This window comes from Monodelphis domestica, chromosome 2, assembly GCF_027887165.1.
Source record: "Monodelphis domestica isolate mMonDom1 chromosome 2, mMonDom1.pri, whole genome shotgun sequence".
Taxonomy (NCBI): Eukaryota; Metazoa; Chordata; class Mammalia; order Didelphimorphia; family Didelphidae; genus Monodelphis; species Monodelphis domestica.
The window spans coordinates 370,762,604-370,779,378 of NC_077228.1; the positions used below are offsets into that span (position 1 = coordinate 370,762,604).

A 16,775-nucleotide genomic window follows, 5' to 3' on the forward strand; every position below is an offset into this window, starting at 1 on the left:
CACCATCTTTCAACTTCATTCCACACCTCATGGTGATGCATGCTAGGTGGAGAGATCAGATCAAAGGCTTTTTTGCATTGTTTTTTGAGCAGGACTCTTGGTCAACATTGAAAGTAGTATGTGTTTTGCAACATTTTTACGTGTATAATTAGTATTTTTATTATTATATGCATAACTAGTTTTACAGGTCTTATCAGAGGATTTTGAGAATTCTGTAGTCATTTAATCCATTTGTTTAATATTTATTTTTGTATGTATTTAATAAACCATTTGTTTGATAAATATTTCCTGTTGTAGGGAGAAGGCGAGTAGCTTATATCATCTATTCCCCATCTTATGGGTGAGGGAGGCAGGGTCTTATGGGCTAGCCAACATTACATTTAATACTTGACTTCTATCCTGGTAGACATCATTAAGGGGAAAAAAAGACATTCATAATTTAGACTAGTAGGATAAGAACCTAAATGGATAAGAACCTAGGATAAGTAGGATAAGAACCTAAAATGGCAGTCATTTAGATAAAACTCAGACAATAATAATTCACATTTATAATTTTAAGATTTGCAAAGACCCTTCCTCAGAATGCTTCTGTGAGTTGAGGAACACAAATATTATTATCTCCATTTTACAGATGAGGAAATAGAAGCTCTAAGAGCTTAAGTAAAATTTCCAACGTCACACAACTAATAAATATCCAAGGCAATATTTGAACCCAAGTTTCCTGGCTCTAATTTCAAGATTCTTTTTACTATATTATAATGACAATTCCCAAATGCCTTACTGAAATTAGTATATGTTTTATATATATATGTATATATATATACATAAATATAATATGTTGTTATATTAATAACATATGATATTAATACTTTAAAACATTAAGATTTATTTATTTTTATTTTTTGAATTGAACATTTTTATTTACTTACTTTACTTAATCTAGAATATTTTTCCATGGTTACATGATTCATATTCTTTCCCTCCCTTCCCTTCTCCCACCCCCTCCCATAGCCAATGAGCAATTCCATTGGATTTTACATGTCATTGATTAAGACCTATTTCCATATTATTGATATTGCAATAAGATTTTTGAGGTGCTCTATCTAATTTTTAGCCCAAGTTTAATTTTCTCTGTTTTCAGTATAGTATAGAAACTCAATTATCTCTATTTGGTTCTCATTCTATAAAGAGATTCAGCAAAAATTCATTGTTTTTTTTTTCATATATACATTTAGTCATTCAACAAATATTAAGTACCTACTCAATATAGTGTACTAACCTATGCTTTGGAGGAAATGCAGAAATAAATCAGATAGAAAATCAAAGCTTGAATCTGACACTTTGTTTCATTTTCTGGCATTTCATTTCATTTCTTTACTCTTAAGTTTTTTTTTTAATAACTTTTGCTTTTTCATTAGTCATTTCTGGATTTATTCCCTTCCTCAATCTTGAACCCTTGCTAAAATTAATAACAACAAAAACAGTTAAAGCAAAACAAATGATAGGGTGACCATTGGGTGTGTCTGTATATGCAACCCTTTGTCCAAAAGTTCTCCACCTCTCTGCTGAGATGGCTAGTTTCCTTAAGTGATCTCAGAGCCAATAATTTCTTGTAGTTCTCTTTTATCTCGGTAGTCATTATGTATACTATTCTTCTGATTCTGCTCATTTTATTCTCCATCAGTTTATATAGATCTTCCCATATTTTTCGGAATTCCTTCTGTTTGTTATTTCTCCTGTTGCACTCATACATTAGTTTGTTTAGCCATTTCTCTAGTTAATAGAGATCCATTTAGTTCTGAGTTATTCATTACCAAAAAAAAATGGCTAAACTGTAATTTTCTGGTGTTATTAAAAAAATGTGTTTGACAGCATTGAAACAAACTATCTATAGTTAATCAGATAGAAACATTTTGACATCTCTCACTATGAACCTAAAAGCTGAAAACCATGGTATAGATGAAAAGCATATGTTTTTAAAAATCAGTCTGTGGTATAAGGTAAATACAAATTTATATTTTTTTTATAAAAAAGATAATGGGAAGAAAAAAGAGGCTATTATGCAAAATTCTGATCATTTGTTCTTTTCTTTTATTCACCTCATTTCAGGTATTTAAAGCAAGTATGCAAAATAAAATCAATCCCCGACCTGGAAAGGTAAGATTATTATTATTATCTATACTCTGTCCTGATTAATGGTCTGATAAGGTAGAATGAAACTTGACACCATTGCGATTGCTTCAACAGGTGGTGATCTATAGTGAACCCACTTTCTCTGGGAATTGCTTTGAAGTTTTCAGTGACATTCCTAATTGTACCTCTTGGAGCCTGTCACCAGTAATCATTGTAAAAGTAGTTCGAGGATGGTAAGAAGTGGTATTTTAAACTCTTTGTGACTATCTGTGTTTTAATTGGTCTTTTTTCCACATATGCCCTATCTGTAAAACTCTTGAGGTAGTTGAGATATATGATTTCTAAGTCTTTTCCAACTCAGACATCTTGTGATTCCATAAAATTCTCCTTGTCCTACTTATTCTTTCTGTGGTGAAATTCATCATCATTCATGTCATATTTATGTCATGTCATGTCATGTTTTCCTTAAGATATATGAGAAGTGAAAAGAGCTATTCAGTGACTATTTAAGATCATTTTGATTGACAGAGTAGTGTTTTATTCATATCCAATTACACATCACTTCATTTTTATCTCATTCATTTCTAGAAATATTCCCTTTTGTCCCTCTTAGGACTAACCCACTGTCCCTGCCTCCTTGTAACAAAGAAAAAGAGAACAAAAACTCTCAGAGTCTTTTTAAAACATATACAACATTTTGCCCTAGTTGTACTCTGTTTCTCTGTCACAAGGAAGTGTAAATATGGCAGTCTTTTTTTTTAATCAAATTTTTATTTTTGTTCATGGAAATCCATCTTCTCTCTCTCTCACCTATAACTCTCTTCCATATTGAGAAATAAAGAAAAACAAAGCCCTTGCAACAAATGTGTATAGTCAGGCCAAACAAATTCTCCCTTTGGACATGTACCAAAACCCTATGTCTCTATGGATTCAGAGTCAGCCACCTCTCTGTCAGGAGGTGGGTAGCATGTTTTGTCAGTCCTTTGGAATTATATTTGGTAATTTTATTGATCTGATCTGAGTACTAAAGTCTTTCAAGTTGATTGTCTTTATAATAATTTTGTTACTATATAAGTTTTCTCCTGGCTCTCCACATTCATTATGTAACAGTTCATACAATTCTTCCCATGTTCTTCTAAAACCATCCCTATCATCCTTTTTTTATAATTCCATTGCATTTAGGTACCATAAATTGTTCAGCCATCCCCCCCCCCCCAGTTGATGGGCAGCCCTATAATTCCCAATTCTTTGCTGTTACCAAAAGGATGCCTATAAATATTTTTGTACATAGGAGTTCTTTTCCTTTTTTACATTATCTTTTGGGGGCATAGACCTAGGGTTTGTGTAGGTTAATAAGTTTTGGGCATGATTCTAAGCTGCTTTCCATAATGATTGGATCTGGTCATAGCTCTGCCAGCAGTCCATTAATGTACCTATTTTCCCACATTCCTTCTAGGATTTGTCATTTTCATTTTTGTCAGTTTTGATAAACTGATGGATGTAAAGCGGAACTTTAGTTTTAAACATAGCCCTCTTAAGGCAAAGCAGTGTTCTCCTTTGTCCTTGAAACTTGTCTAATCACACAGTTAACTGCAGTAACTTCATTTTATATTACTTTTTTATTTGTTTTTAATGTAATTCACTTTCTGTGTTTTCGCTTTTTAAATGTTGATGCTGTTTCCATGTGTTTGTACAGAAAACATGGTCAGCATTTCATTTAGTAGTGTTCCTTAGTGATTCTGAATTAATCAGACTTTATTTTCTCAGTGTTTGTAAACTAAATGATCAGTGTACACGCATCATATGTCTAATCTATCTGTGTATCTGTCTGTGTATCTATATATCTATCCATCCATCTATCTATCTACCTGTCTATCTATGTATCTGTTTGTCTATCTACATGTACACCAAAGAAGAAAAAGAGTGCAGGAAAAGCTTCCTATTAATTGCAGATCCGCATTATCTGGCCCATTTGTCCATTTACACTGAATTAGTAATCGAACAGTGTTCTCAGGATAACTGTAGTCAATCAACCAGCAAGCTATTTATGAAACAGCTGACTTTTGTATGCCAGGAGCTGTTTTAGATTCTGGATATACAAAGGCATAAATGAAAGTCTTTGCTCTCAAGGAACTTACGTCCTTTAAGGGTGTCCTCATACACCCCAAATTCTCTAAGCACATTCTGAATCACCAGAAATTAAATTTTAGCACCAGCTAAGTTTTGGTGTAGTAATGTTGGAATATAATTTTTTTGTTTAGAATTGTTCTTTATTTCTTCACCCTTCTGGTGAGGAAGTTTCTAGGAAACTTCTATTAATTCAGATCAGCAGATGTTGTCTTAGGGAGTTTCTGAGGATCCCTAGAGGTTCAGTGACTTGTCCAGGATCACACAGTCTATATATAACAGAGATGAGGCTTGAACCCAGGTCTTCCTGACTTCAATGCCAGCTTTTGATTCACTCTATTATTCTGCCTTTTCAGTTATAAATATTATACTGTTCTAATTATTCAAAAGATGGTATCAGTGTATGTTACACACATCATCCTTTTGTTACTTAATACAGTCTTTCAGGATAACAGAAACATTAAAATATTTTTCTTCTTTAGCTGGATTTTATATGAGAAACCAAATTTTGAAGGGAACTCAGTTCCTCTTGAAGAAGGAGAATTGGAGCTATGTGATCCCTGGAGAATGGAAGATATTTTGGTAGAAAGTGAGGAGGACAAATCTGCTAAGCCCATGGTGATTGGTTCAATTAGACATGTAATTAAGGTAAGTTAGAGTAAAATTTTATTTGAAAGAAAAATTCTATTTTAATAATAGCAACTCACATTTTCCTTTAAGGTTCATATGGAAAAATTTGTGCATAACAACCCTGTGAGGTAGGCATTGTCAGAATTATCTCAGTTTTAAAGATAAGGAGCCTTAGGGTCTGAAAGTTTAAATGATTTGCCTATGGCTACTCTAAGTAATAAGTGTCAGAGGCTGAATTCAAAGCCATTTCTTTTTTTAACTCCAATCTTAATGTCTACCACTTCATTCTGTCTTTTATGTGGCTTAAAAGTAAATGATTAGGCTTTGGAACATTCTTGTGAAACTTCGGTATATTTTTTTATCAAATATTTGTGTGTCCTAATTATTTGTTTAAGAAAAAGGAAGGGCATGTTTCTATCCCTTTTTTTCTAATAATAAAAATCTTACCAGTGGTCAGTTTACTTTTCCAACCTCTAGAATATATAATTTTGTATTTAACTATTAGATGAGAACGAAGTTTGTTGATTTTTACTTGTAATCCGCTTGAAATTTGGCTACCTCTGGGATTAAGAATGCCGAATAAAAGTGATCCCAAAATCAAATTGCTAATTCAGATTTGATTTCCCGTGAATTTATTTTTTCTTTTTCTACTTTAAAAAAATTCTTAACCTTCCATCTTAGAATCAATGGTGTGTATTGGTTCCAGGGCAGAAGAGGGAGAAGGGCTAGGCAATGGGGTAAAGTGACTTGTCCAGGGTTACCAATGAGGACATGTTTGAGGCCAGATTTGAACCTAGGACTTCCTGTCTCTGCTCCTGGTTCTCAATCCACTGAGACACCCAGATGTTCCCAATTTCCTATGAATTTAAATATAAACTTTCGAGACCACTTTTAAGGATTGAGTGAAATTTCTTGCTTTTAGAATTAACCTTGGAACTTATTATTAATATTTCGTCATTATATCAATGGATGTATGAGCTCACCAGTAGGTTCCTTACCTTCTGAAAAAGCCATTAGTGTTGCCTTTCATTTGGAAAAATAAAGATTCTAAGTTTTTTTGATGGTGTCTCTTGGACTCATAGGTAGGCAGAGGGCATGCAGTTGTCAAAGAGCAAAGCCACCTTAATGTGAATTTCTTCTACTTCCCTCCCCCAAATTCCAATAGAATAGAGACTTGCCTCTCTGAGATTTATGTGGCACCTTTGACATATGAGGGAAGCAATTGCTCACACCCTGTTGATGCACAAATATTAATTGCAGCTTGAATACAGCATTTAAAATGAGAGTGAAAGCAGCAAATGCTTGCTGGAAATCCATGTATGTTTTTCAGCCTTACTTTAATTAGTTGCTATCTTTTAAAAAGTGAACTTATAGTATAATTAAATAGATAGCATAATTATGATTACATATAAATATATATTTTTCAGGATTACAGAATTAGTCATATTGACTTGTTTACTGAAACAGAAGGGTTGGGACTTGTAAATTCCTACTTTGATGACACTGAAGAAATGCAGATGTATGGTGCAATACAGAAGACATGTTCCATTAAAGTGCATTGGGGCACGTAAGTATTTAATTTTGAGTGCATTCATGATTAAAGATGATTTTGTGTGTGTGTCTGTTTTGAAAGGAATACAGGTAAAGTTGTACCAAACATTCAAATCTCTGATTAGTGTTCCTTTATATTAAAAATTATTATTGATTATAGTTGTCATTTATTTTCATTTTGTTTTGTTTTTTATTTAATTAAAAACCTTTTTTTTAGTTGTCATTTAAAAGAAAAAATTCTGGAAATTTGGCATGTAGTGCTCTTAAAATACAGTTTATGTATTAGCCTTTCTTACTAGCATAAACATTATATTGGAGGGAAAAAACCTTTTATTTTTTATGTGCTTTTCTTCTTGTTAAAATTAATTACATTTAATTTTTTATCCTGAATGAAATACCAGAAAGGAAATATTTCCATATATTTAGTGGAATCAAAAAAGAGGATTATATATGAGACAATTTCTATTCTATGAAGCTCACTTTTTAAACATATATATAATAAATTTATTTTTTATTTTTTATTTATTTAATTGTTTTATATTTTATATTTTCATTTATATTTATTTATATTTATTTTTTATATTATATTTATATTTATTATCAAAACTGACCTGTTTATGTATTTTCCATTTCAACTTTTTTTTGCATTTAAGAAAATGCTTCAATAACTTCTTCTCTTCCTCTTCCTTCTTTCTTCCTCTTCCTCCTCTTCCTCCTATTCTACCTCTCTTCCTTCTTCCCTCCTCTTCTAATTCCATTCTGCAATAAAGAAAGGCAAATAGGGGTAGCTAAGTCACTCAGTGGATAGAGAGCCAGGCCTGGAGAGGGGAGGTCCTGGGTTCAAATTCAACATCAGACACTTCCTAGCTGTGTGTTCTGACTGTTTCCATTAGGAAAAATCGAGAGAACCATGGTTAATACTTTGACCAATTTAAGCTTTTCTGTTCCCTATTTTCTGCATAAATTGAGTTGGGGCTAATCATTCTCATTCATTCATTCACCCCCTAGCTAAGGGAACTGCCTTTACGGAGGCACATTGACCTTTCGTTCTGCCATGCCAGAGTACATGGGGCACCCAGAGTGACTTTTCTGGAATCACCCACCTGCCCCAGGCAGGGGCTGGACTTGAATCTAGATCTTCCCGGGTCCGAGCCCATTGCTTCATCCACACTGCTTTTCATAAATATATCCCCCGATGCTACCAAATCTCTCCTGATGCTAGAAAATCTCTATGGAAAATCTAGCAGCCTTTAGATCTGCTTATTTTGGTTTTTGACTTGGAGTGGCCTTACTTGATGAAAAGGCGTCTTTGCTGTTGGAGGGACTTTGTTAGCTACCATTAAGACATAGTTTTCCAAGGTTTGATAGTCCCAGACCAGTCTTTTAAGAAATTAAGTTATTTATAAGTCTAGCCCAGTTGGCTGAAGGAAATGACACCTTATGTAACCTAATTTCTATTTCATTTATAATTGAATGTAGATTTTTTTTAAAAAAAGGTATTTTCATGTTAAAGTTCATATCTTATCAACCTGTCTCACATTCTTTACTAGAGGTGGCAGTATGCGATCACTAGGTAATGATGCCTTTTTATGTAGAGGACCATTGGCTAAAAGAATTAAAAGGGGACTTAAAAATTAGTCTGAATCACTTATTTTGCAGACGAGAAAACAGAGACCTGAAGAGGTAGAAATACAGAGCGAGAGGGTAGAAAGACCAGCTACCTTGATTCCCATGTCAGTGCTACAGGGCTCTGGGTGTCCAGCAAGATCAGAGATATTCCAGATAAATTTTAATTACTTTATTTTGATAAAACTTCTTGTAAAATTATTTTAGAGTATTGTTTATTAGGCTTTTATGTCACTCAGTTGTCTTTATATTGAATTATATGAGGCAGGAGGATGATTGAACTGATTTTTAATATGCCTGATCCTTTTTATCCAAGTAGGGTTTTGTTCCCTTTGGCAACATCACTGTTCAGAATCTTTTTGGAACTCTTCTTCTTGTGAAATTGCCTCCTGAAACACATTCTCTTGGATAATCTCATTGGAAACAAGTCCTTATTATCTGTGGGTGGTTTTATCTTTTTGGAAACAGCCAAAGATCATTTAGAGATTTAACTGGTGAATAAGATAGATAGCCAGGCTAACAAATCTTATTTTCAGTTAAAATAAAAAAGAAGTTATTGCTCTAAAATAATGAGATTTTATTTCTTGTTATATAATATTACTTATAGGTATAATGTATTTATAGGTATTTATAGGTATAATGAGATTATGTTTCTCATTAACTGACCCTAAAGCTCATTTGTAGAGAGGAACTTCAAATACCTTTTCTCTCATTCATAGAATCACCATTGAATTAAGTGATAGATTCTTAAATTGGCAAGACTCATTTGGGCATAGAAGCTCTAATTCATTCTTCTTGCTATTGCCTCTTCTTTAAAGTGTATTCATTTACTGGTGTGCCTTCTATTATGAGGTGGTCAAAAATAAGTCCTCTAGGACAGAGATGGGGAATGAAACTGATTTCTTTGGTATAGAGGACAGACAGGTAAGAAAACCAAAAAGTCTTAAGGAGTTTCCCAGAACAGGGAGAGGTGAAAGGGACTTGCCTAGGGTGCACAGTCATTGGATCAGGGGCCAGACTGGAACCCAAGCCTTCTTCACCCCTCTGTCCACCATTCCACCATACCACACTGCCTGTCATAACTGCACCCCAAAAAACTATATCAAGAGACTAATTAAAAAAGCACCACAAGGCATTTGTTTTTCCCCTGCTTGGGTTGTGATGAATACATCCTGTCAGATCAGAATTCAAGAAAAGTGAATCATGCTTAAAATATCAGTTTTCAGATTCCAAAATCCACCCATTGGTAGACTTATCTAAAAATGCCTTTTTGCATGAGCACCTCGCCCTCTTTGGTGAGACGGTTCAAATGTAACAAAAGTCTTTTCAGACATCAGACCAGGTTCATTTTGGAGAACACAATTCCTGATGATTTTTACTCCCCATCCAGTTGTTTATTTCCAGATGGGGAGTTTCCAGTGAGAGATCTCCACTAGGAAGGCAGATTTACAGATGAGTGACTGCTTTGTAATTTCTGGTTTTAGAAAAGAGCCTGGGGCACTGGAAAAGTGGGGACATCCAGGGGCACCCAGCCAGGACATGAGGGTAGAGACTTCCTTCTCTAGACCCACTCTGTATCCACTATTTCAAAAGAACTGTTATTAGTTCTTTGCTTTTGCAGGGAAACTGTAAACCTCATCAGAAATTTAAAATATAAACTGTTGCCCTTGGAATTTGAGATAGCAAGAAAAGTTTCCTAAGAATGGAAATCGAGGAGTTATTCAATTATAGATATTGCCATCAGAAAAAATTTGCCAAAAAAAAAAAATTGCCATACTATTGCTAATGAACTTGCTAGAACCAGTTATTGTTAGGACTTGTCATCCTAGCAGTGACGGGGAGATGCTTCTGTATCATTATGACCTCTTATATCTTACTAACAATTTTGGGGTTAATTTCAAAATAAACAAATTTTGAAGAGCATGACCATTGTGCTCGGACAAGGTAATGTGGGTAACAGCCTTAACCTTGTCCCTCCTGAGTCTTAAGGAAACTTTGAGAGACTCCACTTTTGGACTCTCTTTTCTTGGGGTTTAGATGTGTACCTTTTTAGATGATTTTGTTAAAATAGCCAAGCAGACAGGGATTAGAGAAATAGTATTTCAAAGATGGGGTTCTTTAAATTTTCTAATTCTTTCCCCCTTGCTTCTAACATTCCTTTTCCCCCTCCCTTCTTTTCTTTCTTTTATGGACTCTGCTTTAGTATGGGACTCTGGTTGGAAGGCCCTGAATTAATAATAAGTTACTGAGTCACCAAAATGTGTGTTGACAAAAGCAGCCAGCAAAATAAATATATAAATAAATATTTTAATGTGCCTTTGGGCTATGGCAGTGGAAAAGAGGCCTAGAAAGGGGAATGGATACAAACTGGCTTTTTGGCCAAAAGTGTTACTTTAAAATAATTTCCTATTAGTGTAACCTCCCAGGAAAAAAATGCCATAGAAGGTTTATCATTGATAAATGTATCTTTTACCATGATGAATTGAGGTATGTAAATGATCACCTCAAAACTTTGCATTTTTGTTTTAGACTTTATCTGGGAATTGGGTGTGCTGACAGTAGATTTGCCTCATTCAAAGTAGATGATTACTAAATGTATGTGTGTCACTTTTGATCAAGGACTTATAAATGGAGGCCTGGGATCTTTAAAAAATAAAACACTATTTCAGTATAGTTGATTTCCTTTGTAATCCTAAGCATTTTATTTTGCACATTAAAAAAAAAGACATTTTTAAAAGGTTCCACAGACTTCACTGCCTCATGAATCTCTAACCCCCAAACCTTAATAAGCCTTGATTTCAATGATAAAGGGGAAGTCCTGTAATGCCCCATTTCTATGGCAACCTCAGCTGTTCAAAACATTAGCTAGAATCAGGAAATTAACCACAAAAGGCATCTGAATAGTCAAAGTAGGAGTCTGAGAATCCCTTTCTTGGAGGTGTGTGTCCAGGCTTTCAATCTAAATCTTGTTTATAGCAAGTGTTAACCTTCATTGGTAGGGGAAGATCTTCACCACGGAGCTCCCTCTGCTAGTGAAATCACAGGTCTGATTTTTAAAAAAGAATAAAATCTAAATTTCCTACATTGAGTGTATTTTTCTTACTACTTATTGTTGGGCCCCAGGCTGACTAAGCCTTGTTTTTTCCAGGGAGACTGCATACTCAAATAACTATGAATTTTAATTTCTGCCATTTTGGGGGTTCTTATTTAGATGGCTGGTTTATGAAGAACCTGACTTTCAGGGTATTCCTTTTGTCCTCGAGCCTGGTGAATATCCTGATTTAGCCTTCTGGGGCACAGAAGAAGCCTACATTGGATCAATGAGGCCCCTGAAAATGGTAAATATAGTATTCCATGGGATAATTCTCCCTTGGCAGATTTGATATTATTTTTTTAGATTTAATATTATTAACATGATATGATTATAAAATAAGAGATGATTCTTAAAAATTAATATACCAGGCAGAATTCAGGCATGTAAATAAAAGTTGACTTTCAAAGAAGTCACCATGGAAGGCTACATACATATTCCAGTGAGGTAAACATTATTTAAAATCTTTTAGAAACTAAAATCTTTTGGAATTGCTTTCAAAGACAGTTTGAGCCCCAAACCTACACTCTTATCTTAAATTTTAATCACTTTTACCCGAAAATATTACACAGCTTGATTCATTCAGATTATTCATCAAACTTGGCTCAGAATGCCATTTGGCTCTTTCCAAGTCCATTCTTAGTCATCGTGGATAGTCACAAGACCTCAAACTCTGCTGCTATTCCAAAGGGGAGAGTTTTAAAAATCTTTTAGAGCACCAGCAGCAGCATCGGAATAAAGCTATAGCTGCCTCCCAAGGGAACTTCTTTGAAAAATTCAGCCCCTGCTGAGTACATGGGAATGTTTTTTAAAACCAATCATGTTGCTTAATGGTCACACCTTGTATTTTGCACTGGAGCTCCAGTTGGCTGTACTTTTCTTTTTTTTTAAAGGACTATCAGAGATGCCCAAGGCATATCCCAGAGTCTTAGTTTTAAGTTTTGGCAGCTTACATATGAAAGATCATTGTTGGGACACTGAGTTTCAAAAGGAGTTTTCTTTTTAGTGCTTTCCTCAACACCCTATACTTTTAAGAGCCCCATAGACTTTCTTTTTGACTGAAATTTAGTTCTTGATTTATTAATATTTTCTAGAATTCTAACATTTGCTGGAGGACACCTTAGAGATAACCTGGCTGAGCAAACCTAGGGATAGAGCCTGGGTCCAATTTTCGGTCACCTTGACTTCTAGACAAACGCTCTTTGTCCTATACAACATTGCTTTTAATGTTTTACTTGTTAGGGTCATTCTCCAGAAAGTTTTTGGTTGTATTTTTGTGTTTGTCCAGCAGTGTGTCTGTCTTCCATGCAACCGCTGTAAAAGGATCGAATCTCTTACAGTGATTAAGGCACGTTTTGGTGTTGAGCTAGAAGGAATTGATAGTTACCCAGACTTGTATGAACTTGGGGACAATTCCCAAAAGTATACATTCTTATCATTGTCAGGATTCAAACCCAAGTTTTCTGCTTCTTAAGTCCATTGATCTTAAATTTTTCCACACTGCTCTCCCCCCCAAAAAATTTATCTTTGCCTTTTTTTTCCAGGGTGGTCGAAAAGTTGAATTCCCTACAGATCCAAAGGTAAAAAAAAATTCATATATTCTATTCTCTTTTTGGGAGGGAAGGGCAGGAAATAGGAATAGATCTGGGCCTGTGATATTGTCAGCATAGAGAACTTCTAGGATGTAAACCATTCTCCCTGAGGCCAACTGGCCACTTCTCCATAATATATTTTTAAAGAAAGCATTACGCGGGGATCACGCATGGAGGCTTTCCAGAATTTGGTCCCATAGCCAGGAGGTTTCAAAGTTGGTACTTGATCCCAGATCAATAATAATATATTTTAACTTCTTAAATAATTTAGTTAGTTAGTTAGTTAGTTAACTTATTAAATAATTTAGTTGTTAGTTCAAGAATTCTATGTTATATAATGTATCTATTTTAATATAGTTATAAAATAGTAATTAAAAATCTAATTATTTATGTAGTGTTTACTATGTGGTGGGCACTTTACAATATTATCTCATTTGATGTTTACAACAACCCTGTGATATAGGTGCTATTATTCCCACTTTACAGCTGAGGAAACTGAGACAGAGGGAGGTTAAGTGACTTTCCCAGAGTCACGAAATTAATAAGTGACTGAAACCAGATTTGGACTTAGATCTTCCTGAATCTAGGCCCAGGGTTCTCCCCTTTTCACCTGCTAGCTATCCCTGAGGGATTTGCCTAGGGTCTCCTATAAACAGAGGTGACTCATGTCATCCGGTCCCTGGGGCTAAATTTTTATCTGCTATACTGTAATTGACCCATATAGAATGCCATGCTTGAATTAACTTAGAAAAGTATGAAAAAATACATTTAATTTAGTTGCCATCGGTACAAACATTTTAACACCAACTGTTTTGATATTGAGCTTGCTAGCCGTATATTGACAGCATGTTTCATTTCTGCTGTAGGTCATCATTTATGAAAAGCCTTTTTTTGAAGGAAAATGTATGGAACTAGAAACAGAAATATGTAATTTTATCACAGAAGGAGATGAAACAGAAGAAGCTGGAGAAGATAATTTGCATTTGAAATCAGTAGGGTCTATAAAAGTTCTAGGAGGCATGTAAGTGGAAAGAAGTCATTATTATCATTTTTTACCCATAAATTAGTACATGTGTTATCCTTTGTATACAAAATGGTGCTCCACAGCAGCATTATGGATTTGTGTCCATAGCCCATCTGTTCTCCTTCCCTGTTTGCTTTGTTGTGTGCCAAAAGCACACATCTGAGAGATAACCATTGGGCTGTTGGAGTGGGAATACTTTGTGTTTTGGGACAAACAGCAAAGCAACCATCATTGCCTTATCACAAAATTAAATCCATCTTCTTAGCTTAATTAGTACCATGCTTCAAACAAATTATGAATGCATAGAGAGAAGGAAGACTTTATTTTTAGATTGTCTTTAAATTCTTATAGACTGTTTTCCCTATTCAGTATTGAATTATATGGTTGAACCCACCATTGTTTATAAACATGATCCCAAATGGCTTATTTTCATTGACCATTTTAAGAGTTCCATTTTGTGAAATTGTTTTTCCTTCTTGACTTGATATAAAGCTCTTTTCACTTTGTTCTTTTAAATGGATATATTCTCACTGACTTACAGCTCCCTCAAGGAAATCCTGACACATGTTATTAAGTCTTCTTTCATCTTAGAGTAGAAAACTTATGGCTGCCACTCATGAATCTGGCTTTGTCTTATAATTTTTCTTAGTTGTTGAACATGAATAAAAATTTGGGAAAAATAATTAAAGTTATTTTTATGCCATTAAAAAAATAAAAATTTGGAGAAAGTGTCTAAAATTTTAATTTCTTATTGGTTTTTCTCTCATAGTTGGGTTGCTTTTGAGAAACCAGGATTTACAGGACATCAGTATTTGCTAGAAGAAGGTGAATACAAGGAATGGCAAGATTGGGGTGGCTATGATGGAGAGCTGAAGTCTTTACGACCTATATTAGGTGTAAGTACAAAGAAAAACTGATAATACTCAAATAGATTTATTAAATTATGAATATAAATCTCTTAACCTTTTGGTTCTTTTTTTTAAACAGGATTTTTCAAATGCTCACATGATAATGTATAGTGAAAGGAACTTTGGAACCAAAGGTTCAAATATTGATGTATTAGGAATTGTTGCCAATTTAAAGGATACGGGATATGGAGTGAAGACACAGTCCATTAATGTATTAAATGGAGTGTAAGTAAAATTTCTGCATTTTAAAACTATCTAAATTAAATATTTAATTATTTAATGATATTCATTTAATATTTAATGATTTTTTTTTACCTCTCTCCTTTTTTACTTGGAAACTTTAGCCCCATGATCGCAACATGGGCATTTTGGGGATACTTTGTATATCCAAAATGTTGCCCTGACTTTTCTTTATTTGTACTGGATTGTTTGCATGACTTTTTTTTTTTAAATGTAGATCATTTGAATGGGAATCCTGTTAGATTTCTTTCTTTCTTTTTTTTTAAACCCTTATTTTCCATCTTAGAATTAATACTAAGTATAACAGTTCTAAGGCAGAAGAGTGGTTAGAAGTTACATAGCTGAAGTTAAGTGACTTGTCCAAGGTCCTACAGCTAGAATATGTCTGAGGTCACATTTGAACCCAGGACCTCCTGACTTCAAAAGACATTACTTTCTATCCACTGAGCCACCTAACTGCCTTCTAAATTAATTCTGATGAAGCAGGTTATTTACTGAGCTGCTAAGAAATGGATTCAGTGACCAGATCACCTTCCTTCAGTCTGGGAGAGGAAGCACATAGATTCTCAGTTGAGTTTCTTCAAGACTATTTATTAGCATGTCAGTAAAATAAAAGTGGAACCTTTGCACCAGTTCCCTGAGCCAATCACTCTTCTTCTTCACTCAGCCCTTACCATGGCATGTTATTGTATTTTTCTGTTTAATGAAATGTAAAGCATCAAACAGTCCTGCTCACTCTTGTTTTTGAAATCTCGAGCTCCAGTTCTGGAGTGAAATGATTTAATTTGTTTTAGCCTAATTTCCACCAGAATGTTTATCCTCTTTACTTGGGGATGGGTTCTTCCCTTTCCAAGGGGGCAGGTAGGGACAGGCAGTCCCTGAACCAACTTATTCAGGTTCCTTCTGTGTGAAGAGTGACTTGGGAACCCTCAGCGTAGCTATCATAAGTCTTTCTCTTCCTTCTACTCCACTGCACTGCTAGATTTATGGTTATTAATAATAATTAACAACAAAAGCAGCAAATATTTATAATGTGTAAAGGAGAAAAATGTATAATAAACCTGGAAAGGTTGTTTAGAATTAGATTAAAAAGAGGCATTATAAGCAATAGGGAGTCACTGGAGGCTTTTAAAAATGGGAAGTTATATCCTGTAGATAGGGGATATTAGGCAGGGATGTGGAAGGTCCCACCTCTTTTTACTTCCGGTCCTGAACTTGGTGGTGGTAAGGCAGGTGTTTGAAATGGCTGATCAGCCATGGGCACGTGGTTTTTAGTTTGTACCCTCTTTGTTTGTACCCTTGATTTCTAATGATATTTAATATTTAATAAACCTCCTAAGCTATAATATTTAAAAAAAAAAAAAGGGAAGTTATATGGCCCTGGGAGTCTTTGGCTCTCATCTGTCCACATTTTGGAAGTTGGAGTAGTCATGGTGGAGGCTTGAGGCAGAGAGCCCAGTTAGAAGGCTAGAACAATAATAGATAAGGGGGTGAGGGCTCAAACTGAAACGGGGGCTGTGTGAGTAGACAGAATGAGACATATTCAAGATGTGCTGATAGAACCAGACTGGGCAGCTGCCTGGATATGGGCAGTGAAAGAAAATGAAGGATGACATTTGAGGGTGTGAAATGGAAATCAAGCACTGCACTGCACTCAGTAGAATTAATATGCATCTGATATTTACCTTATCTAGGCAATTTATACATCTAATATAGCTGTACATCTAACATTATACATCTAAAGATCCCCCTGAGGTGGATCTAATCTTGATATATACATTTATATATCTAATATATATTCTAATATATTATATCACTCATACCTCCACTCAGCACTGTTTTGTGCCTCTCTC

General features: G+C 34.6%; 1 protein-coding gene across 2 annotated transcripts in view; it reads left to right on the forward strand.

Moving 5' to 3' along the window:
• CRYBG1 (crystallin beta-gamma domain containing 1) overlaps positions 1–16,775 on the forward strand; it is a 245,273-nt gene that overhangs the window by 206,196 nt on the left and 22,302 nt on the right. For both annotated transcript variants that reach the window (XM_007484389.3, XM_001378406.5), the window contains 9 exons: positions 2,110–2,157; positions 2,248–2,366; positions 4,743–4,908; positions 6,318–6,457; positions 11,279–11,405; positions 12,703–12,738; positions 13,617–13,771; positions 14,544–14,670; positions 14,762–14,907. In XM_007484389.3, coding sequence (XP_007484451.2) covers positions 2,110–2,157; positions 2,248–2,366; positions 4,743–4,908; positions 6,318–6,457; positions 11,279–11,405; positions 12,703–12,738; positions 13,617–13,771; positions 14,544–14,670; positions 14,762–14,907 — 1,064 coding nt within the window. The remainder of the gene's footprint in view (positions 1–2,109; positions 2,158–2,247; positions 2,367–4,742; positions 4,909–6,317; positions 6,458–11,278; positions 11,406–12,702; positions 12,739–13,616; positions 13,772–14,543; positions 14,671–14,761; positions 14,908–16,775) is intronic.